This window comes from Dermacentor andersoni, chromosome 4 (genome assembly GCF_023375885.2).
Source record: "Dermacentor andersoni chromosome 4, qqDerAnde1_hic_scaffold, whole genome shotgun sequence".
In the NCBI taxonomy this organism is placed as follows: Eukaryota; Metazoa; Arthropoda; class Arachnida; order Ixodida; family Ixodidae; genus Dermacentor; species Dermacentor andersoni.
The window spans coordinates 17,015,352-17,041,001 of NC_092817.1; the positions used below are offsets into that span (position 1 = coordinate 17,015,352).

The following is a 25,650-nucleotide window of genomic DNA, read 5'->3' on the forward strand; positions in this document are numbered from 1 at the left end:
GTTACGTATGCTCCAGTTGCTGGCAAGCGTAAGAAGCAGTCACGGATCTTTTAATGCTATCTCGTTGCCCTCTTAAAGGCGAAGCTTAAGCGTCCTCCAAATGTCTTTTGCTTTATTTTTGTCTCGCTTCTGTCATCAACTTGTACTGATATAAGAGAAATATTATTATATTGAAAGATTATTTGACAAGAGGTTTAGTTCAGCTGAGCGCTGTGGCATGGAGTCTCTAAACACCCACTGTGAGCAAGTTGTATAAACAGCGATGCCAATTTTTTTAAGGGTCAACGTGTTGGACCATGGGAACCTTTGGCTGCAATTCGGATGGAATTGGTCTCTCAATCCTGCCCACCATGTACTGTGCCCATGCAACTGGCCTGCCGTGGCAAACATTCTGTAAGAACAGCTTTTATTATGTAAACAGTGCTGTGGTCGTGTTTCTCGCATTGAGACAAGTTTAGTGCTTTAACATTTGAGTTCATCAAATTATGTAAGTTGATTTCAGCCAGTGGCTGTTCCAGCAACACTACAGTAAGCCGAGTATGGAGACAGTAAGAAATGCAGCACTGAGCACAGCTTTAAATGTTATTATGGATTAGGGATTTCTCAGTTAATTTGATCTTGACTGAAAGTCCCTGAATTTCTGTGGGCACAATTTTTTTTTTATTTAGATTCTAAAATTGGCCTTTGCCAGATAAGCTGAACTTGTCTGTTCAGCACCCATGTGCCTGACCCGTATGGTGGCCCCTGTAGCGATTCTTTAGTGGCAGTGTCTGTATCGGTGGAGCTTTGGGAACAGTGCGTTGAACACACATGATCTCTCATTAAAAATGCCTATTTTCGGCCTGTGCTAGGGAGATTTTCAAGCCATGACCGTAGCTCATAATGTCTGATCAAACTATTTATCGAATTCTAACACGCACCTTTTTTTCCCAAGAAAATTGGGCCAAAAATTGCATGCGCGGTGCTATCGGATACAAAACCAAAACCTCCTTTGCAGCGTTCCTATGCTTTACCGCATAATACAAACGTACAGCGGCGACGTTGACTTTAGAATACTGGCCGTCATTGTGCAACACATAATTTCCTTGCTAAAGAATTGGGTGCCCATTAGGTATTTACTTTGTTTAGAAGCTTTAATGGTCGTTTTTAAGTTAATTTTCTACTTTGGGTACATAGAAAGTGGGTGTGCGATTGACTCGGGGGCGTGTTCTTCCAAATACTGCCAAATGAATCGGTGGTGTGTTTTGACATTTCTTATGCATCTTTTTTCATTCGACCCACCCGATAATGCAATTAATTTTGTCCGTCTCTCACTGTTGAATTAACAGAAATCGACTGCATTAGGTAGCTGTGGACTCCGTAATGAATACTCGAGATCACCTCAAATATTTAATTACAGCACCTTTGAAACGACCCATTTTAAGCGTGCATCGAGCGCTGCACAGCTTTGGACAGGAAAAAGGAGACCCAACACGTCGCCAAAAGTGGAGGTGGGAGTCGCGTAGTATCACAAACTTAAAAGCTCGCCAGTAAAAAAAAAAATTATGGAGTTTTACGTGCCAAAACCAATTACTGATTATGAGGCACTCCGTAGGGGAGGACTCCGGAAATTTCGACCACCTGGGGTTCTTTGACGTACACCTAAATCCAAGTACACGGGTGTTTTCGCATTTCGCCCCCATCGAAATGCGGCCGTCGTGGCCGGGATTCGATCCCGCGACCTCGTGCTCAGCAGCCCAACACCATAGCCACTGAGCAACCACGGTGGGTGATCTCGCCAGTCAGCCCAGTGTGGTGTTTGAAGGCCATGAAATGACTGCATCGTCAAAATCTGTCAAATCGGCTCTGCCAATTGTGCTCTTTTCTTGAAAATGCAGGGCATGTTCTCCCCTCGAACGAAATATCGTTCCTTTTCAACATCTTTGCTTTTACTATTGCGGAACCCTGCACAACCCTACCAACACTGTACTTGGCTGTAATTCCCTTTCCTTGAAGCCCATTCCTTTATTTCAAACATACTAATATCTTATCTGTTCTGTGCATTCTACAACTTAATCTCAATCAGAATATCTCCAACACCTGCATGCTCTCTCAGGCATACTGCTGTCTTCCTGTCTCTTTAATGTTAGTATTAGGCATAATTATGCCTCTTATTTTGTCTCGTCAAATGCTGAATGAAAAAACACTATGGCAGCAGGATGGCCATTGTGTGTGCATACACGCCAGTAGTATCTGGTACCATGAGATCGCCACAAGTTTCGGTGACATGATGAGCCTTCTTTTTCACGTCCGAAGCTGTATTGCTCTTTGCACGCACTTTGAAATGGTTGCATTAAAATGTAACATGAATTATTACTTGTTGCAATCATGGGCAATTGAGGCTCTGTAGTGTAATTACTGTGTTGACGACTTTCCAATAAAGCAATAAGGACATGACAGACATTTCCTGTCATTGATAAAAAGCCTGCTGGCTTTTTTATACTGTATTGGAAGAGTGCATCGTCATGACTAGATATCAACATGTGATGGTGACATTAGCCAGACACACTTATGACTGAAGTTATCTAATAAATGACCAGTATTAACAAATAATCACATAACAGGATACTTGTCAATTTAGTCTGAGAATGTAACTGAGCTTTGTATTATATTTGAACCAAACATCTTTGGAGTTTGTTGAACAGAGCCTGTAACATTATCTGCTTGTGAAATAGGACTTGTAATACCTATCTAATTGCTATGAAACGGCATGAGTAAAGTCGCAATAGTGCATGCACATTGGCGCAATGACATTTAGTAGGTGATACATAAAAGTGCCCTTAAACAGTTTTTCATATGTAAGAGAATCCTTTAGACATAGACAGTATCTCTTATGTTATGCTGTCTCATGAATATTTCATGATAGCTTGCAATATTAGCACACTCACTGCAGCAAAAACTTTTGAAACCCCAATTCCTGTGCGTGATGATCCACCGGTGGGTCACTTGTCATATTTCTCTGGTGTGTCCTGACCCACGAGTGAGTCACCAGGGAGTTGTGCTTTTTTTTGAACTTCCTGAATCTGCAGAAGGATAGCACCACAATGTATCAAATTAGAAGCAACAAGAATTTTGCTTCTCCTTTGATTTCTAGTAAAGACTTTGTAGCCTATCTTAGTACGTTCAGATAGTCTACTGGGGCATACAAATGTTAAGCTACTGTGGGATATGCATGTTGATTACATCAGCCTTGAAGATTGCTCTTAATGTTGATAGTTTACATCACCATGGAAAATCTTTTCCTACCAATGTGAAACTTCTTCCCTTTCAATCATTATTCATGTCACATCTTCATTACTGTCATCTTGTTTGAAGAACTGCTGCCTATACGAGCCTTAACAAACTATATTCTTTAAACGAAGGCCCTAAGAATTATATTTAATCTTCGTGGAAACTGCTCCACTTCAGAGATATTTCTTAATACAAACATACCCAAACCTCTATGATGTCTGTCTTTTGCTTCGCTACAAACAAGAACTCAGACGCAACATATAAATTATTTTTGGTACAGCTTCACTCACCTTTCACACACCATCATGCCCTTTATGTCGTGTCAGATATTATTACGATATTGTCGAGCGATGCTCAAGAGACAGGCCACTGCGAGAATGACGATGAAGTTGGTCGCTGTCCTTAGCACGAGCGAGGGTCGGCCTGCCTGTCTGGCTCCAGTGTAAATAGCCTCTTTCATCTGTGTCTTTTCACACGTAACATTCTGGTGGAGGTTAGCGATCCCCATTCTCGCCACGGAACTGCGAAGTGGTCGGCACATCGAGCTTGTCACCATGCCTCCTGGCGATGAGCTTGCCTCTGCAACGTCTTCAGCTTGTCCGACTGCTTCAATCATCACGGTTGCCCCACATCACGACCCTGATGCGTTCTCTGGCCTGTAGGGACACGACGTTGACGAATGGATCAAGCTGTATGAACACGCCAGTGCTAATAACAGGTGGGACCCAACAATTATGCTCGCCAATGTCATCTTTTATCTAGGCGGCACGTGTCAGCATCGCCGACCGCCACACTCCTGTCCTCTTCACCGTAATTGTTCATTGCCCCATGAGCTTATTCTCGGCCTCGGTTTTCTCGCCATGCATTCTGGTCTTATTGACTGCTCTTCCAGTACCCTTCGCCTTGAGTTGCTGATTCTCGCAGAACCTTCTGACGCACCCCAATGCCACTTACACCCCACCGACTTTCTTTGCCTGCCGCCAAAGTCAATAAGCCTATATTGAACTGTTGTCTTCCCCACCAGTTCCTGATGGCGAGTACCTCATCACTCCTCTGCCAGACATTCCACTACAGTATGACGTTACCGTGCCTCCCAGTATACTTACTATTACTGTGAACCGCACTCGCATGCCTGTCTTTAACTTTGGATTGGCAAAGCAAATTCTACCGCGAGGTATTTGCCTTGCCACCGTTGATTGTCTCGGTGACCATCACGTGGCAGCATTATCGACTGATGGTTTTCGCGAGCTTAGCAGGCCCCTCGCACCAGCCTCGGGCGCTGATCCCAGCATAAAGAAAATGGTTGTGACGGACCTGTCCTCTGCGCAGGCTGAAGACCTTTGCCAAGTATTATCATCCTACCGAGATATTTTTGACTTCGACGATCGCCCTTTAGGCCAGACGCTCGTGGTCAAGCATCGGATTCTTAATGGCGATGCTACGCCTATTCACGGACGACCATATCAAGTTTCTGCGTCGGAACGCCGAGTAATTCAAAATGAAGTGAACAAAATGCTAGATAAAAACATCATTGAGCCTTCTTCGAGTCCCTTAGCGTGACCTGTGGTGTTGGTTAAGAAGGACGGCACGTGGCGCTTCTGTTTAGACTACCGTCATCTGAACAACATTACTAAGAAGGACGTCTACCCGCTCCCACATATAGACGACGCCCTTGACTGCCTGCACGGTTCTAGCTATTTCTCTTCTATTGATCTTCATTCTGGATACTGGCAGATCGCTGTTAACGATATGGACAGAGAAAAAACCGCTTTCTTCACACCTGATGGCCTATACTAATTTAAAGTAATGCTGTTTGGATTATGCAATGCCCCTGCCACCTTTGAGCGTATGATGGACTCCTTGCTTCAAGGTTTCAAATGGTCCACATGCCTCTGCTGCCTTGACGACGTCATCATCTTCTCGCCAACTTCGACCCTGATGCCCCTACTGAATTGCGTACAGATGCTAGTGGTCATGGTGTAGGTGCCGTATTAGCTCAGCGTCAGCATGGCCAGGATCGCGTTATTGCTTATGCGAGTCGCCTCCTAGCAACATCGGAGCGCAACTATTCCATTACGGAATGACAATGCCTTGCTGTCATCTGGGCGGTTGCGAAGTTCCGTCCTTACCTTTACAATCGCCCTTTTTTCGTAGTCACTGACCATCATGCTCTCTGCTGGCTCTCATCACTAAAAGACCCTAAGCCCAGCTTGGTCGATGGGCTTTGAGGCTACAAGAATTTTCATATCCTGTGGTGTACAAGTCTGGCCGCCTGCACCAAGACGCTGACAGCTTGTCGCGTTACCCTGTTGACGACTATGACTCCTCCAATATTGCCAGTGCTTCTTGCGTATTCTCTGTATCACAGCTGCTTCATTTCGCCGACGAGCAACGTTGTGACGCCTACATCAGAGCACTCATAGACCGTTTTCAACACTCTCCCGCCGATGCTGCTCTACACCACTTCGTCTTACGCGACGGTACCCTGTACCGTCGTAACCTTCATCTGGACGGCTCTGAGTTCCTACTTGTCATATTTAAACACCTCCGCTCCACCGTTCTAGAAGAGCTTCACGACGCAGCAACGGCAGGACACCTCGGCGTATCTCGAACCTGTGACTGTGTACGACGCCGTTTTTTCTGGCCGGGCCTTGCCCGTTCCGTACGACGTTACATTGCCGCTTGTGAACTTTGCCAACGACACAAGAAGCCTTCCCAGCTCCCCGCTGGTTACCTGTAGCCGCTTGACATCCCTGCTGAGCCCTTCCATCGTGTCGGCTTAGACCTTCTCGGCCCATTTCCGGAATCTACATCAGGAAACAAGTGGGTTGCAGTCATGGCGGACTACGCGACTCGCTACGCCGTAACCCGTGCTCTTCCGACCAGTTGCGCAACTGATGTTGCGGACTTCCTCCTACGTGATATAATTTTGGTGCATGGTGCTCAATTGCTAACAGACCGTGGCCGTAAGTTCTTGGCCAATATCATTGACGACATCATGCGTGCTTGCTGAATACAGCATAAGTTTACCGCCTCCTACCACCCCCAAATGAACGGCCTCACTGAGCATTTGAACAGCACCCTTACAGACATGCTATCCAAATATGTTTCAGACGACCACCGTGACTGGGACCTCGCTCTACCTTACATTACCTTTGCGGACAACTCCCCCCTTCTCGAAACTGCTGGCTTTTCCCCATTTTACCTCTTGTATGGCCGAGAACCGACGCTACCACTGGACACTGTGCTTCCATCCACCATAGCTTCAACTAGCGATTATGCCCGTGATGCAATCGCCCATGCTGACAATGCTCGCCAACTTGCGCGCGCTCGTCTATAAATGTCTCAAGGCAAACAAGCAACGCTGCGACCTCCGTCACTGTGACGTTCATTTTGTGCTCGGCACCCTCGTGTTGCTTTGGTCACCAATAAAGTTGGCCTTTGTGAAAAACTGCTTTCCTATTACACAGGCCCGTATCGCGTGCTCTGCCAAGTGACCAATGTCACCTTTGAAATCGCTCTAGCCATGCCCACTACGTCCTCCGCTGTGACAACCAGTGGCATTGTCCACGTCGTCCGACTCAAGCCCTACAACTCTCCACGCGCCTTGGATCTTTAACAGCACCGTGACGGCGTTTTTGCCACCGGGGGGAGGGGGGGGGGTAGCATTACGATATTATCGAGCGATGCTTAAGAGACGGGCCGCCGCGAGAACGACGAAGTTGGTCGCTGCCCTTAGCGCGAGCGAGGGTCGGCCTGCCTGTCTGGCTCCAGTGTAAATAGCCTGTAAATAGCCTCTTTCATCTGTGTCTCTTCACACGTAACAATATTCTTGCACTAGCACATAACGCTCACAACTAGGCTCACAGATACTGAAACACTATTTATCTAAGCTGCTCAACACCATTGCATTTGCGGGCTTCAATATAAGTACATGTAGTGATGCTCAACTTGGCTGTCATTTCGCAATATGTCCGTTATTGTGCAGTATTTATTCTTTTCTTGTAAATGCAAACATGTACTTTTGTTGCTTTTCATTTTACTCTGATTACTTGTTCTTTATCTTAATAAGCCTGAAATTTCTGTATTTTGGCACATTGTGTGCACTTATGGTTCGTTTCTTTCTAACTCCTTAAGTGTTATTATTTTCACCAAAAGTGACCCTCTTTTCTTTTTTTCTTTTCTTTTCTTTTGGGGGGGGGGGGGGGGGCTTATTTTAAGGGTGTGTGAATATTCGAAACTTTCGAATAACAAATCGAATGGTTGCCTTTTTGATTTGGTCTTTGAATCGAATAGTCATTATGCATAAATGCAAATATTTTTCTAATACTTTTTACAATATTTCAGAATGTTAACTGCGCACAGTTAAATATAAAATTGGAGCAATAGCACAGTATATTTTCACCACAGCGGGTGTAGTATAGACACAAAACATGAGAACTTGCATAATGAAGCAGGTTGCATTGCTTAGGCAGCCATACTTTACAGACTATACAGCAATCGTTTGCACCTTCTAAAGAGTCTCGTGCATGCTAAAAACACTGATGTTTGCTTCTAATGCTCGATTTGCATCGTTAATAAACAACACTTCATAACGTACTATGTAATGACCGAAACTTCCTAACTTTAAGAAGATAATAGGTTATGAACATCATTTTACATTAATGGTGGTAACGGCTGTTTATTATTCAAAAAGTGTTCGGTGTTCGGTTCGAGTCGCTTTTCACGCTATTCTATTCATATTTGATTCGGTCTCAAAGATCACTATTCGTACACCCCTACTTATTTTCAAACTTCCATCCATCGAAAACCTTTCTAAAGCTTTCATTCAGTTTGCTTTGTGTTTCAAGTGTAGAAAACCTCATTTTACCTTTTCACTATGCAATATACTATATGTACAGTCAACCACAAAAGCTTACGGACCACGGGACCTAAAAAAACATTCAGTTTCCGAGCAGCCTGTAACAGTAGTCAGCAAAACAGAACATCACAATGTTGTTCACATATTGGCGGCGAGGAGTTACAGAGTCGCCATCTGTCGGAAGCGCCTCCCTTGCGTAGTATGAGGGATCACGCGGCACGCTCCCTGTAGGTTTCGCATACGGCGCTTGATAAAAACACCATGTGGCAGCCCTCCTGGACATTTTGTAGGTACTCTCAAAACGAGAGAAGCTTTTGACTGTCGATATAATAATCTTACGGCAAACTGAAAGCACAGAATCGTTTACGGACGCTATCTCTTTACCGAATACGTACAGTGAACGCCACTATGCGCGGTCGCCGTGGTGGAGTCTCCTGAAACGGCCTCTTGCGTGAAAGGTCGGCAATCGCCGAGCGCAAACTATGTGAAATATGTTCTTATAGTGGGTGGTCTGTATAACCAAATGGTGCATAACAGAACGAAGCCTCAATGCGTGCAGCCATCGCACAGGTTCACGGCAACCGACTGCGCATCTGCATGCATGTCCGCGCGCAATGTTTTGCTTTCGCTGTGAGTGCATTTTCGCACCGTGCCGTGAGCTTTAGGCCGTAGCATATGAGCATTTCCCAGTACACTAGCAACCATTGTTGTGTGGACGCTATCAGAACTGTTCAAAAATAATTTCGTTATATAGAGACTTCGACGCCTATGGTGACTGTGATGTGCCATCGCAACGATTCAATCTTTTTTTGTCTTCTAAATTCTTGCACATTTCGATATTATTTCTCAAGTTGCGTCACACTGGATGTTTATCGGTCTTCACAACGTGTGATTTCCCTCTGCTTCTTTTTCGTAATTCAGTGCATTAATTCATAATACAAACATGACCACATGCCATGCCTTTTTTTAATGTGCATCTTATCGCTCCCTTTCCGTTCCGGTGAACTTGCCAGTATCTAGCATCAACAAGTTCATAGACCAAACCGTCATGACATTAGCCGGGCAGCGGGTGTGGGCGAGCGTCTCAGTGTGCATTTTCTCCTACTCACCGAATATTGCGCAGTCCCGGCGCTGTAGCAGAAATCTTCCTCGCGTGTGTGCTTGTTGCATACGCGAGCTGTAGCCGATGGCTGTCTGCCGGTTCTAAATTTCGCCAGCCAAGCTTCACGCAGCTCCTTGCCCTGCGGCTACGTGTGAATAAGGCTGACACCGGGCTCTGTTGCGTACGTCTGGCACTGCGGCACCAAGCAGTAGCCTACCATGCGGCACGCCTCCAAAGGTAGCCTACCTATTATAGTAGTTTCAGATGTCGTCAAGCAGACACTCCAAGGTGGTAAAGCTGCGCCACTTAATCAGAACCGCGGTGCAGGTGAGACTTTAAACTTTAGTTTTCAGCTCGCTTCGGCGCTTCCGAAGCAGCCGACGCGGCCACTGTGCCCACGTGATCCTTCATGCCACGTCACACCGACGGTGGTGCCAGCTTTTCCACTGGTGGAGCTCGAGGCCAATACTGGTAGAGGCTGTAAGAGTAAATACTAAGGTGCGTTGTGAGGCCGTGCAGATATTCAGCTTTTTCTGATTTCGTGTTCTGCAAAATTTTGTAGTTGACTGTACTTGCAATTGTTACAAGCGATACAGTTAGAAATTAAGAAGAATGTTTTAATTTAGCCTGTTTCAAAATCAACTATCCTGCAAAGCAAAGTTCTTCACTGAAAAAAGTTTTTCATGTATTCTTGCACGACAACCCCCCTCCGGATCCTGAGGGGAGCTGTCAGCGTCCATGCTGCATCATTGTTGGGCCAAGCCATTGTAGTCTTTGCTTTCCAAATCTTCACTTTTGGTTGAAGTGACGAGAAGACTTCCTCATTGATCTAACACCAAAACTCTAGTGCATCACTTCCACTCCCAATTTCAGTGAGAGTTGAGTGGCGCTGTTATTTTGCACATGCCACTCACATACAAGCTGTCAGTGGAAGGTGCTATCGTTCTAAATCTGTAAAAAGGCTGAGCTCGTCCAAAACACTTACGGGGTTAAGACTGGTTTCTGCTTACTATTGTTATGCGTGTATAACCTTTATTGAAGTCAGTTTTCGTGTCCTTCCAGACTTGATTTTATACCACTGTCCAACTGTCTAGGGCTCAAAAGCTCATCAAACTACGGCCTTTTCTTCTGTAGCCCTCTGACAATGGAAGCAGAAATAAATAGTGTTTGATATATTGACTGATTGACTTCACTTGCATCCTGCAGGAAAGCACTGTACAGCCGCACAGGAGGAATAAGTGCCGTGACCCACCTGTGGCCCACATCACAATGAACGCGTAAAAGAATAGCTACAGGTTGTTGAATTTAAGCAAATTAATATGTTCGTGCATTTCTCATTGCATTAATCCATTCATCAATATAGCTTCAGGGTTTATCCATTCATCAATATAGTTTCAGTGTTTATTTAACTAACACAGATGCTTTCATTTATGCAGATTAGCACATTCCCCTGTTCAGAGCTGCGGTCATACTCGTGCGGGAAGCCCTGTGGTCGTTCCTTGGCCTGTGGTAACCACACTTGTGCCTTGGAGTGCCATGAAGTCGAAGGAGCACCCAGTGATTCACAGGTATGACAGAGAGAGACCATCAAAAACGTGATGGTAATGGTTATTATTAGCACCTTTGACTGGTTACTTTAGAGCGCTCTTGCGGTGGGGTTTACATTTGGCTGGTCAGATCGAGCACTCGAAGCAAATTTATCTGGCTTATTCAAAGGGCTGCGCTCCAGCTTGGAGCACTTGAAGGGGCTCTCGCCTTCACTCTGGGAGGGTGACCGAAATTGTACACAATATCCTGATCACATAGTTTGTCGCATTGCTCTGGGAGAAGTTGAACTGACACCAAGTTCACTGACACCAAGTGACACCAAGCTTGGTTCGGCTTTCTCTGACTCCAATTTCAAGAAGGCCCCACGTCTCTGCGAACCTAGTTGAAATGCAGTAGAAACCAGTCGAATGTACCAAAAATGTGATTGCCTTTAACCCTTTGAGGGTTGAATTACTTTGAAAAAAACTTTCCCAGGTGGTCAAATTACTTTATTGCGGATCTTGAATGTACAAAATGTATAAAGTCGGGAATAAATAGTAAAAAAAAATTAGGAACAGTATTTTGATGTCGGCATCACTCAGAACTGCAACATGTTCAATAGTATTTCAGAGTGTGGTACTCCTTGAAACATGGGTCTACGCACAGTGCCTTATCGCAGTCTGCACACCCAAAATGCGTGTCTGTTCTCCTCTTGGAGCGACTAGTTGTGTTGGCGTACACATGACATCTCTGCCTGCGGCTGCCTTGGGCAGAGGTCTGAGGCACCCTCTCGCGTAAGCGCGTTGCCGCAGAGAGCGAGAATACCTCGTGAGCGGTGGTGATAAACAAGCTAAGAGCAGCGCCAATCAAGATAGAAATCAACTTCCACTGCCCTGCAAGAGAGTGCCGACAAAGAGAAAAATGACGTTTCGGGCGCCTCTATTGTGATCACACGGCGAAACCGAAACCGCAAAAGGGGTGTTGCCGCAGTCTGCATGATGTGCTGAAGCTAGAAATTAGTTCTGCTTATCTCCCCAAGAAGGTAGCACAAATTTCAAACGCTTCTTGTAAGTCCTAAGAGGTGGCAGCACCTCCCAGCGAGCACGCATTGTTATTATCGTGCGAAATTTCAAACAGAGGGTCGGAACCATACCCGTACGGCAAAGACCTTGTGGGACAGAAAACCACCGCCGTACATGTACGGCAAAAACCTTCAAAGGGTTAATGGGTTAATAATTCCAATTAAATTTTTTTTCACAATTTTGTTAATACGAAAGGTTGTTGAAAGTGGATTTGGATCCCTAGAGATCCACTAGTTTGGATGCAGTGTTTTAGTGTGTGCTATAAATGTATTCTCCTGTCTATTGCTGCTGTTTGCGCAGTAGCCTTAACCCCCTAACTTTTTAACCCTTTCGCTGTCACGGACGTACCGGTACGTCATCGCGCTTCCCCCCCACGGTGTCACTGACGTACCGGTACGTTCTCTATCGTGCGTTCAAAATTTCGCGCCTGTGCGCAAAGCTGGCGCACCTGAATTGGCCATGCCATCTGTTGACTCTTTCTACAAGTTCGTATATTCTCCCCGACCTGTGTTAACCCATGTATTGAAGAGTACGGTGTGACTGCCACTCCCCACTTTCTCTTTGCTGAGTGGCGCGGTGGCTCCGCGTTCGCTGGATCATGCGTCGCGCGCGTGTGGTTATGGGTTCAAGGGTTGTTCTGCCATCTCTGCTGGTTTGAAGGTTTTTATTTTTCTTCTGTTGGTGTGTCTGCTACGCCGCGTCAGGTTCAGGCGCACGTGCCGTTGCCTCTTCGAAAAGAGTGACTCGATTGCTGCTTTCGCTCTCTCGCCGAACCCTCGCTTCCGGCTTGCAGCAGTAAACGTAAAGCCCTTCGAACTTTGTTTAGCCTTTTTCCATCTCCCTCTGTCTTCTTGATCACGCAACGTCCCATTTCTCTCCGTTGTGCGGGCGACTGAAAGCGCATCCTCCCAGCGCGCGGTTACTTTCGGATGGCTGAGCGTGCGGGACCTTCGTCTGCTCATTGGTGCGGTGGCTCAATTCCGACTTAGAATACGAGCTGATGCTCGGATTCGGACTCGGACAGAGTCGCATGCGAGGAAGAGGGTTCTGCATCGTCAGATTCGGATGTTGAACGGATTTTATAGTCAGGCTGATGATGATGATGATGTTTACTAACAGCAGCTGCAGAACACTGAAATGTGCATATAGCATTGACTACGTTATTTGTATACCAATCATAATCAAAAATAAATTGCTATGTTCATTCCCTGTTATGCTCGTTCCCTGAAACCAAGCCGACACTGGGGGTGCGTCACGGCCAGAAAGGTCCGACAGCGAAAGGGTTAATGTAGTGAATTGGGCGTGTTGGTACATATTTGAAAAGGCGGCAGCACAACAAAGACACAGACGGAGACGAGACGACAAAGACGAGCGCTGAACTTCCAATAACATGATTGTGAATAGTTCATGAATATATACGTGCTGTCCAATTCAGGGGTTATCATCTGTGCATGCGTAAATATGCCAGCTCTTTGTCTGAAAGCGTGATGGATAGAGGGGGATGTGTCAGCATGGCCTCCATCACGCTTTCAGACAAAGAGCTGGCATATTTATGCATGCGCAGATGATAACCCCTGGATTGGACAGCACGAATATATTCGTGAACGATTCAAAATCATGTTGTTGAAAGTTCAGCACTCGTCGTTGTCGTCTTGTCTCCACCCACGACTTTCTTGCGCTGCTGCCTTTTCCCTAACTTTTTCCTTACTGGGTCTATAGAAATCAATCAATATGATCGACAGTTCTTCTACATGCTGGTCAAAATTTTCGTTGGAATTCTTTTACGATCAGCACCATGCACTGTCTGAAATGATGACTGAACTTTAACTGCTGGTCAGATTTGACAATTTTGCAAATTGAGGAGTCTGGAAAAATAAAATTTCGGCCTGTGGTATAGTTGAAACTAGCATCCAACACTCCTAGCACTTTCTCAATAACACAGTGCGAAATTTGTGCTTTGGTCAATTTGCCAACATAATCTTTAAATGACAGCAGCAGTGAAGACAGAATCTTTTATCGGGTTGCCTAATTTTATGGTCCTATGTCTAGGCTGTCTTCACAATGCCTCAAACAACAGTAGATGCCTATCAGTGCTTGTTATTTTGATAGTTGTGTTTGACTAATAGCAAGTGCAACTTTATTTTTCCCACCATAGGAGCTGCTTTTATGCATCAGCATTTCGACAACATATGTACAAATTCTTACGAGCAATCCTTCCCATCGTGCGTGGTTTTCACTCTCACAAGAACACGCAGTTGGTTTCGGACTGACCTTCGACCGAAGCGTGGCTAGCAGTCTAATCTCTTACATTTTGAACACCACCCATGCTAGTGCCCTTATTCATTACTGTACAATATTGTGCAACACTTCACATTACTGTCCGGTAGTGTACAGTAACTGAACAAAGCATGTGGAGGCTCCAGCGCCAGTTGAAAGCATACTAGATCTGCTTGCTTGCACAAAAAAATCTGATCGAACACAGTAATCAAATATGAGGAAGGCATGCTCCCTAACTTCATAACCATTTCTTCGCAAGCCTAAAACATGCAGTAAAAAAAAACGAATCAGGTGCCGACTGCAGTAAGTAAAAAACAAATGCTCCCTGCACAAAAGAAACTTTCCAATTTCATAGTATTTGTGAAGCTACTGCTTTCCTGCACAGTTTGGGCATCACTATTTGGGCATGGCTGTTATTGACGCTAACAAATCTGCATGATAATGTTTTTGTGTGGTTTGACTTACACAAGTTGGAAACTAGGAGCCAGGAGCATATTTTATGTGTTTCAGATATTTTTTACTCTCAGTACTAATAATAGCACATTAGCAAAATATGCCAAATTAACACTTTAATTCATGCTCCTTGAAGTGCTTCTTTGAAGTTTCGTGCAAGAATTCTCAAAAACTGTCTGAGCAATTGTTACTGCTTTACATCCATTCAAAATGCCAGCGATGAGGCTATAATTTTATGTATTGCGATGTATGCTGAGAAGTCTTGAACTAATACGTTAATGTAGCACCAAAAATGAGCACATTTCTAGAAGTATAGAAAGAGTTAAGGGCTCTTTTTACAGCAAAACTGTCAAGGGCAACTTTCCCCGCTATCGTGTCTGTGTGTACAAAAAAATCCCGGAGATAGTGAAATGCCGGGCCGACCTGCGGCAGAGGTGACACAAGCATTAAGCACTCCCCATACGTGGGCCGATCCCAAAGATAGTGCAATGCTGAGCTGACCTGCAGTGGAGTTGCAGTTTGCCATTAAGGGGCCCACATACACAGCTTCTCTGGTCATCGTTCACAGAGTAGAAGGGCACTAAGCTTTTTTTCTTCTCGAGGACCAGATCCAAAATGGCTCATTTTCTTGTGACGTGAAATGCTTTAAAACATGCTTAGAACACAAAAATATATCTGGGACACTTGTATGGCAAATAAAAATTGTTTATTTACCATTATGAACTGTCTATTTCATTCCTTGAAGCTTCATGGAAAAGGTGATTTGATGTTTAGATTCCAGTGTTCCTTAACTGATACTGCGTAAACTATTGAGGACTACCAGCGTATGATAGCACTCAAAACATGTCACCCCGGACCGCCCTTTCTCACACCACATACCCGAGGCCCTGGTTTCCTCGCAGATGTTTTTTTCCATTGCTGCGCCCTTTCAGGTAGCAGATGACTCAATGGCGTGTCTGTGCCGGGCACACTAGCTGCCATCTTATGTGAAAAATCTCACTGAAAGTGCAGACGATACAACAGCTACTACCATCTATGTTATGAAAGGAAAATCGCCCGTTGATGGCCTCTTTTCATCACAAGGCATTCCGAAAGTGGTGAAATACCCATGACGAGGTGAGCTGGTCTTAAGCCAAAAATTGGCAGTCGCTCGTGATGAACTGAGGTCATCAAGAGCCCTCGAGGGGTTAAATGGCCATTAAACATAAGCATTGAATCAATGTACAGTTCATTTTTATTAATTTGACCCTGCCAGAGCCAACACAATTGATCAAATTATCTGGCATGTTGAATCAAACAAGATGCATGAAAAACGTTAAAATACACCGTTGATTCATTTGGTAGTATTTGCCCGATTATAACAAGCGCCCGAACCAAATGCACACCCACTTTCTATGTGTCCATAGTAGAAAACTAGCATAGAAATGACATTAAAGCTCCTAAACAAAATAGAAATCTAATGCGCAGCCAATTCTTTAGCAAAAAATAATAATAATAATAAAAAAAGAAAATAGGGGAAGGGTTTGATATTTGTTGCACAATGATGGCCAGTTTCCTAAAGTCGGCTTCGCTGCAATGCAGCTGTCTTATGCGGAAGGATTACAGACGTTGGGAACACGATTTTGATTTTGTATCTGATTGCACCGTGGAGGCAGTTTCAGCATAATTTCCGTGGAAAAAGAGGTGTGCATTACAATTCAGCAAATACTGTAATCGGACATTGTGAGCTATGATTATTGCTTGAAAATCTTCCTAGGGCAGGCCAAAAATAGGCATTTTTGACGAGCGATGACTTGTGTTCAACGCATTCACTGTCCCCTAAGTTCTGCTGAGCCATGCTGCCACTAAAGGGGTTGTTATTGGGGTCACTTTAGGGGTCAGGCGTGTGCATGCTCACTGGTAGAGCTCGTATTTTCTGGCAAACACCAACTTTAGGATCGAAATAACGAAACCTTGGGCCTATAGAAATGCATGGGTGCTGGCTGGGACCTTCGGTCGAGATGGAATTGAATGAGAAATCTCATTAATGGGTAGTTGAATTAGGAAGGTTTACTGTATATCATTTGGTTACCCTTCTAGAGACCTTGCAATGTTAGTTTTATAGCAGCAGAAAATTATAACTGAGGGTACCGTACAGTTCTCTGCAATTGAAATCTCCTATGACGGCAGGCACTTGCACTGGCCATCCTGATGGTCATGGCCAGGCACTGCTACCAGTTTTGAGTTAGGAGTCGGCCACAGAGAGGGTGTCGCACTTCCATGACAAGTACTGACAGAGTGGTGCGAGTGTGTCTAACATGTCTGTGCATATCGCAACAAAAGATCGTGAACTTTCTATTCGTTCACTTTGAAATGTGACATTATTACTGTAGTCAGTGACAAGTCTGGGATGCCGGAGTAGCTCATTGTGATGTATCCGCCCTTCGACCTCCATGAAGTAGCTTCATTACAATTCCATCCAATTGTAACTGACCTAAAGCGTACAATGTAATTACAAGATCTGTTTGGACCCGTAGTCAAAGGCCAGTAATGGGTAATGAGTCTGATACTTTAGCTAGCTGGTTGAAATGCATGCTAGGATGGCATGCCAAAGCATACACAGAACACAGAAAAGGACCACAAAATATAGTACTGATCCAGCGCTGTTTTGCGGTCCTTCTCTGTGTTGCATGTTTGCTTTGTGCTGCCATTCTGATGTGCTAGTAATGGGTCCAGATAGAAGTGCAATAGTACATGCAAGTGTTGATTCTTGTACACACATTGACAGTGATCATGAGCAAGTTTTGCTCTATGTTCACACTGTTTATCTTGATTAAAAAGAAAGGAGAAAGAAAAAATATTGAAGGCATAGAACATTATACTGCAATACAACAGCGGTGTGCAAACAGATGCATCTGGCAATTTTATTTTACAGACCACATAATACGTACGACTTCGCCCTGCCATCTGCTAGCCGCCTGGTTAGCTCAGATGGTAAAGCGGCTGCCCCGGAAAGGCGGTGGTCCCGGGTTCGAGTCCCGGACCAGGACGAATTTTTCTTCAACTGTGAGGCCTTTCTTTCGAGGAATCCGAATGGGTTTCCTTTGTAGCAATTGCTACGAACGGGTGGATGTCTGATTTTTCCTTTATTAAGACCACATAATAGAAAACTGCATACAAATTCTATGCCATGGATACAAAGGGAGGTGCCCCAGAACCTCTTAAGTGCTAGAATTGAGAATCGCCATGTTTTGCTTTGAATTGTGTTCTGTTAAGAATACACCAACTCGCTCTCTTGTCAACATGAACTTGGTGCTTTTGAGTGAGTGAAAATATTGTGGCATGTGAAGAGCAATGTGAGGTTTTTCTTCTTTCTTTTTTCCAATTTAAAACAGGCTGGAAGCAACTGCAGCACATGTGACGAAGGTTGCCAGAAGTTGCGCCCGCCTGGCTGCAGCCATCCGTGTAATAAACCGTGCCACCCAGAAGACTGTGCTCCATGCACCCAGTGAGTTTGATGGGTTGTGCAGGAAGTTCCTTTAAATCAGAAACCAGATTATATTTGAAAGCGATGGTACAAGAGAAATAAAATATCACAGTTTTGCCATAAGGGCAAAGCAATGAATGTGATAGCAACATTTTAGAATATTACACGAAGTGCAAGACTCGCAGCTGTAGTGCCAGTATGAATTGAAGTAAATGTAAGCTGACTAAGTAAAAATGAGCTGTTGTGTTAGGGCTCCTCTGCTTGGATCCTGCCGTCATACAATTTCATTTATGTTTATAAATTAAAGCCAGCTTGTTTCTTAGCGACTTTACCACTTTTCTGTATCGGGCATGTATCAAACTTCTTGCCTGGGCCGATGATGGAGTTAGTGCACAGCCACGCAATAAAATTACATCATTTCCAGGTTCAAACTCTGTTATTGTTTAGCAGCTTCAATACAGTCTACGCTCGTTACAACGGACCCGCGTACAAGACTTTTGGATATAACGGACCATATTTCAACCTTAGCTTCTTCTACCTATTTTATTAGTGCAGCACGAAGTTTGCTTTTGACGGACCGCGCTTCAATGGACAATCCACTACAGCGGACAAAATGAGCGGAAATTTTTTCAAGATCGGGCGTATAAAACCTACTTTTGGCGTGTTGACATGGGCTGACAACCGACTTGCGAGGGTCAGCCGATGATCGTGGTTAAATATCGCGCATACGCAATGGGAAGGCGGGACGGACCGTGCAGTTTTCTTTTGTGCTCGAGGCACCGAGGGAGGCAAAGGGTCTACTCCAGAGGCTGTTGCTTACAGCGCAGCTATGTGGGCGCCATATCTTGAAAGCGATCTGTGGACAAAGTGGGTGCCTATGCGGGCCTCATCTTCAAAGCAATTAATGTGGCGAATTGGGCGTGTTGGTACATATTTGAAAAGGCAGCAGTGCTAAAAAGAAAGACACGGATGGGAGACAGGACAACAAGGACGAGGACCTGTCTTCGTCTGTGTCTTTCTTTTGGCTGCTCGATCTAGTGCGCGCAAGGGAGGAAAGCGGCGAGGATGCGTGCTGTCTTCCGTCGCACGCAAGGCGTTGGGGAGAGAGGGTGTTCTATTCCTGCGGCTGCTGCGTATGGTGCGGCCGCACGGGCCTTCTCTTTAAAGCAATCTATGAGACAAAGTGCCGGTGGCTTCATCCAGTGCCGGTAGCTTCATATGTGCTGTGCTTTCGACTTTTAGTTGATGTTGAAGCGAGAGACAGCTGTCAATTCACTTGCTGCTGCTGCCGCGCTTCCTCACTCCAACATTTTGACAGCTCATCGAGCGAGATAAAACTACAATCCTTACCTCGCACAGCTATCTACTAATTTGCTGTCGCAATCGATGCTTCGCCTTCTGGGTAAAACTGTGGTTCTTTTTTGTTTGTCTTTTACCTTGGACATTCATAACTCGCTCTTTGCAATAACATAAGACATCACTACCAAAGATTCAGAAGTGAGGTGTTTTGGATATTACGGACTTCAGATAAAACGGACGTTTTTTTGTTGGATTATCAAGGTCCATTGTAACGACAGTTGACTGTATTTAAGTCTGAGAAGATTTCAGATAAAAGGCATGTGCTGCCAGTATTTTGTTTCATGACATTTGTTTGTGGGCTGCCATTCTAAAAATTCTGAGGAATAGTTTTGTCAAGAACGTAAGACTTGGTAGAAGCAACTTTAGTGATAGAATGGTGTGGCAATGTAACTCGCATATACCGCATGTCATATAGCATGGCATGGCATATAGCATAGATATACCTAAATAGATATGGAACCTCACGGCAACGACGACGGCAAAAATTCGCTTGGAGTGTCTATATAACTGCTATCGCAGTAAATAAAAAGGAAAGCAGCACCATTTTTTGAGCAATTCACAAGATACCAATTTGATGCAAACTAAAGAAATTTGGAGCAGTGACGATATGTAAGCAAACATGTTCCTGCTTCTGATGCCGCTTTAAAAAAAAAAAAATGTTTGACTCTGTGTATAGCCTGCACTTGAGTACACGAGCGTTGCAGCACAACCACAATCTATGTAGCTTGTTATATGGTGGGGAAAAGAATGAAAAGAAGAAGCAAAGGGACAATAATTCGTCCCATTGTTCTTTTCTTTCTGCATCCCAGTCCCCTTTCGCAGAGTTTTACATCATGTATTTACATTGATTTATCCAACTTTGTTTTGCGAAATGCAGGCCAGACGTGCATATAGCAAGAAAGCTTATCTTGCTGATTCCACGCTTTATGACAAAGAGGCAGCCAGAAAACAAGTACTCACTATGAATATCAAGCTGACAACGTGAAGATAGAACTTGGGCAAAAAGACCTTTGTTCAACTTCTATACTCACACTGTTTATTTATGTCATGTCCAATCAGCTAGTACAAGCCTGCATCGGGCTTCACTATGAAGAGCCATTATCACCAAGTTGACCAGATAAACTTTGGTCAGAGACAGAATAGTCTTCTTGAAGCTGGCTCAGATACACAGAACAGCTTGTCTAAAAATAGTCGAAATTTGTGAAGAGATTTGTGTGAATGTGTGAAGAAGAGCATGTTAAAAAATTAACTTGAGTCGCAAAGACATTTTATACTGACATGTGTGCTTGTTTATCTTTCTCCGATGACCTCTGTTCAGTGGCTAACAAATGTTAAACATTATCACACAGCGCAAGACGCGCCTGCATGATTTGGAACTTGCACGAATTTATTTTCCATTCTATCTGTTGTGTATGTCCTTGCCAAATCTTGTATTACACTAGAACCTTTGACGAGTGGTGTATAAAAGATGACGCCCTTGACCCGCTGATCAGATTTCGCCAATCGCTGACTGTGTTCACTGCTATCATCGTGCTTTGAGCGTTCCTTTCGTGGGCGCAAGATCACCCAATAAAAAAGTTGGTTTTGTCATTCACAGTATTGCTCCTGTGTTCGTGACTGTTGCTACTATGTGACATCTGGTGGAGGTGCTTTTGCATTCATGTACCGGATGCCCCCGTCACACCCACACTCCAAAGACAACAGCAGCATTGCCTTGGACTATCGAGCAAGCCACAGGCTACAAAACCTGCCCCCCAGAGCATGGACTTCTTCCTGAGCAGACCAGAATGACCCACACCAAGACAGTAGGCACGATGATAGCCCTGGCATCGCCTGTCCTGCTGCAACAACCTCGAGCGCCACCGACCTTTTGTGGATCATCGGCTGATGACCGAGAAAGGTGGCTGGAGACTTTCAAAAGAGTCGCAACATTCAACAACTGGAACTCGACGACAAGCTGCAGCATGTATGCTTCGCCTGAGAAGACACCGCCAGGACGTAGCTTGAGAACTGGTAGTTGACCTTGACAACATGGGACCTGTTCCGCAACGGCTTCCTACCAACCTTTGCGAGCGTCATGCACAAGGAAAGGGCAGAAACTGCTCGAAGCCAGAGTGCAGCTCCTGGACAAAAATGTTGCCATTTACACGGAAGAAATGGCCCATCTGTTCTACCATGCTGATCTGATTATGTCCAAGAAGAAGAAGGTTCGCCTTCTCATGCGTGGTGTTAAGCAAGAACTTTTCTCTGGAATGATATGAAACCCACTGAAGACCGTTGAAGAGTTTCTTCGCAAGGCCACCAGCATCGAGAAAACACTGGAAATGCGAAACGGGCAATTCAACCGCCACACGATCTTAAACTAGGCCGAAATTCAATCTGCACACCGACGACTTGTGCGCGACCATCAGAGTGGTCGTGCGGGAAGAACTTCAGAAGTTGTTCCCTTCATCGCAGCCTCAAGTGGCTTCGATTGCTGATGTCGTACGCGAGCAGATCCTCAATTGAGGAGTCGGCAATTGAGAAGTCCCTTAATTGCTGCAGCCTCGGCCGGAAGCTGACGTACGCCGCTGTAGCCCGCCGTCACGTTCTCCCTCTGGGCCCGTGCCAGGGCATGATAATGCCGCAGTTCCACCGTCCACCGTTGCCCTACGCAGCATTCCAAGGAAGACGGATGTTTGGCGCACCCCTGACCACTGTCCGCTCTGGTATCACTGTGGAGAAACGGGCCATGTCTACCACCGATGCCCACGCCATGAGATGGACCTAAGAGGGTTCACCGTCAACGCGCCATGTCCACAGCTTGGTGAACAGTCACGTGACATTGTCGACTACATCGTCGCAACATAGTAGAGGCCCCAATGTCCTTTGTGTTCGCCGTTGCCAGGACGCTACCTGTCGCTGCAGCGCCGACCATACACTAGCCCAGCCCAGGGCCGGTCTGTAAGCCAATATCCGGAAAACTAATAGCAGTAACTGATAGAGGTGCGGTTGCTGTATGTTGAAATGCCGAAGACCCTTTGTCACCGCCGCCGATGCTTCAAGATCTATCTTGACGACGCAGCAACAACACACCGCCATCCTGACGAAGCCTGGAAGCCAAGAATAGGCCGACGAAAGAAGACGTGTACGAGCTGCAGCTCAACGCGATGCAGCTGTGATCCGACACCAGGACCTAACTTCAGTGCAAGACAAAGAACCAAGCCACCGACCTGGACGTGCGTCTTGACGGCCACGAAGTCGGCGCTTTTGTAGCCACTGGAGCCAACTACTCTGTCATCAGTGGATTATCCACCGCCAAGTTGAATAAAGTCAAGATTGCATGGGACAGCCCTCAAATTTGGACAAGTGGAGGACACCTGATAATGCCGACTGTAATCTGCATGGCAAGAATTACAGTTCATGACCGGACCTACCCTGCAACGTTCATTGTCCTCTAACAATGGTCGCGAGACGTAATTCTCGACATGGACTTCTTGAACCAACATGGCACAATCATCGACCTGAGGTCGAAGTTGATAACGCTGCCCACAGACCAAGTGCTACCATCAGGAAGGACTTCCACTCAGCGTGTCTTGAGTCTACTCCATGACCATGTCAGTATCTCACCTTGTTCCAGCATCGTTATTTCCATCGGCACTGAAACACCTGCAGACGGAGTAATGGAGGGCGACTGACGTCTACTTCTTGACCGCGAAATTTGCATCACAAGAAGGATCGCTTGACTGCTACGTGACAATATGTATCATATTTAAACCTAGAGGAGGAACAGTCAATAGCTAGCCACCATGACAGGCTAAAGTGCTCCTTCATGCTAAGTAATGATTGTGATATTTTTAATCATCTCTTGTCTTCTTTTACAAGGGTTACAATTGAATGTACCAACCAACACTACCTGGAGAGTTTACTGGACAAAAATATTTACGCAGACAAGAATATAAACAGTCATGGGCAAAAGTCTAGAGACCACATCATCAGCAAGAAACTTAAATTTCTTCTAGCATAGTTGTGCAAAAGTTGTGCTTATGAGGAACCTTTAGCTCAGGTGCTCCTATCTAAATACATATAAAAGGAGAATTCGTTTTTCTCGGCAATCACTGCACCAAATTTGACGAGGTTTCTTGCATATAAAAGACAAACTTAAGATTTAATCACTGTTGGTTTCAAATTTTTGATTCAGATCGTTAATTTTTTATTAAAAATTGGCAAAACTCAAAAATTTTCAGAAAACGAAACTCCCGAGTTTACAACTCTAATTCAGCAAGGAAAAATGATATCACAATTCTGTGAATTGCATCTAATAGTACATCTAAAGCGGACAAAATTGATATGTTACACATGAATCTAAAAAAATTCAGTAATATGGAAATATGGCTTTTTGCAGAACCCTTGTACACAATGTAACAAATTCACGTAAGATATAGATTGACATATCTAATTTGTCCGCCTTCAGCCATCTAATGGATGCCGTTTACGGAACCGCGATATCTGTTTTTGATGCAGAGCTATTAATTTATAAACTTCGTGTCTATTTTTCTTTTTACTTCCGTATTTTTAAAAATCTTGTTCACAGAATTCAGGCCCTAAATCGAGATTATGCTTCCAACAGTCACTAGAAATTAACTTTATCTCTCAAATGCAACAAATTTCATTAAAATCGGTCCAGGGGTTCTCTCAGAAAAGCGTTTTTGCGTTTTACATGTATTTGAATAGGCCGCGTCGGAGTTGGGCCCGAGCTAAAGCTTCCTCTTAATGCATGACAATGGTTGTACGAACGCACACAGGCAACACCTCAGGATTTCAGCTTTCATGGCTTGGCTATGACGAAAAATGTTTCTTTCGCAGCACCTGTGGTCGCTAGATATTTGCTTGCGACTGTAGAGTATGTTCTGAGATTACGAAAAAGGAATAAAGATATGTCAGCACGGTACTGGATAACTTGATAAACAGCTTGGTCAAAACAAAGCCTAAATATACTTGTAATAAGAACAGCTGTGCCCTTATTTTGCGACAGTCCAGTTATTTTACATTCATATTTTTTGCATCGTTTGGCTGATCTCGAAGGTCTTGTTTGGCAGATACTGGCATAATAACAGTGGCATCTGATCCATTTACAAAAAGATCTTTACCAACTACAGTCCCTGATAATTCTGACGATCATGTGTGAAGGCATCAATTATAGTGCACTATTTAATTAAAGGCATTTTTGCAACTGGCAGGTACGTCAAGATGAAGTGTCATTGTGGGCTAAACCCTGTCTACGTGCCCTGCCACCAGTGGACGGTGGAGTCCAGAGACCGGCAGGATGAACTGCAGAGCTGCAAGAACAGGTGCTGTAAGCAGGTGGGTGGCTGCAAATGCAAGCTGTTGTGCTGCTCTGGTGGCAGATATAATGCGTGCTTCTACTACCCTAATCATTTCATTCCATGACTGAAACAGTTCTGAACTAACTGTGGTGTACTATTTTCACTGCCCCCCCAAAAATATGACCAAGAGTGGTCATGAAAATTAGCATTCACTGGGGAATGTGGCCATGGCTGTGCAACATTTGTACTGGCACATATACGGCTGAACATTGTTACAACAAAATCTCATTTGATACAAAAATGCCTTTAATATACCTGGTATTTGTTCTGAGCAAATGCACTGACATTGGTGGAATGAGAAATTGCAATCGGGTCTATGCAAAGGAAACAAGTGTCATGCTTCTAACAGGCCATCAGGGAGTATCGTGTTGATTTTGATGGCCCGGCGGTGGCTTGCCATGACAATAAGTGGCATGTGAGCAATGCAAAAATTACAAATGTGTTTCATGACGTCATTTATATGCATCCGTGTGATAGGTATGATTGCATGGGATTGGCATGTTTTCTAATGGCTGCAATCCAGCCAAGCCAAGCCACTGGTCAATACACATTTATGCTTCCAGAATGTCCTGTTCAGTATGAAAATTTGTTTACACCTAATGTCCATTGTCGCAAGTATCGGACTGATGCAGGATAGAAAGATGTTAAGCACGTTCACTGCCAGTGGAATTTTTGGCATATTTTCTCTATTTCTAGTTGCTAACACGTATTTAAAAAAATATTTTGGTAATGTTACACTGGAAGGCAGAGCAGGTGGTGACATATTTATATTTATAGCATTCCTAAGGAACTAGTACATCTTTTCCTCCCCACACAATTGCACCAGATTAGTTGGGTTTTACATTAGACTGTACAGGATTGAGGGATAGATAAGATATTCACTGTGC

At 44.6% G+C, this 25,650-nt stretch overlaps 1 protein-coding gene across 2 annotated transcripts in view; it reads left to right on the forward strand.

Moving 5' to 3' along the window:
• Positions 1 to 25,650, forward strand: part of LOC126535786 (NF-X1-type zinc finger protein NFXL1-like) — a 73,142-nt gene that overhangs the window by 41,022 nt on the left and 6,470 nt on the right. For both annotated transcript variants that reach the window (XM_055073433.2, XM_055073432.2), the window contains exons 14-17: positions 280 to 393; positions 10,670 to 10,801; positions 17,947 to 18,059; positions 24,617 to 24,740. In XM_055073433.2, the coding sequence (XP_054929408.1) occupies positions 280 to 393; positions 10,670 to 10,801; positions 17,947 to 18,059; positions 24,617 to 24,740 (483 nt within the window). The remainder of the gene's footprint in view (positions 1 to 279; positions 394 to 10,669; positions 10,802 to 17,946; positions 18,060 to 24,616; positions 24,741 to 25,650) is intronic.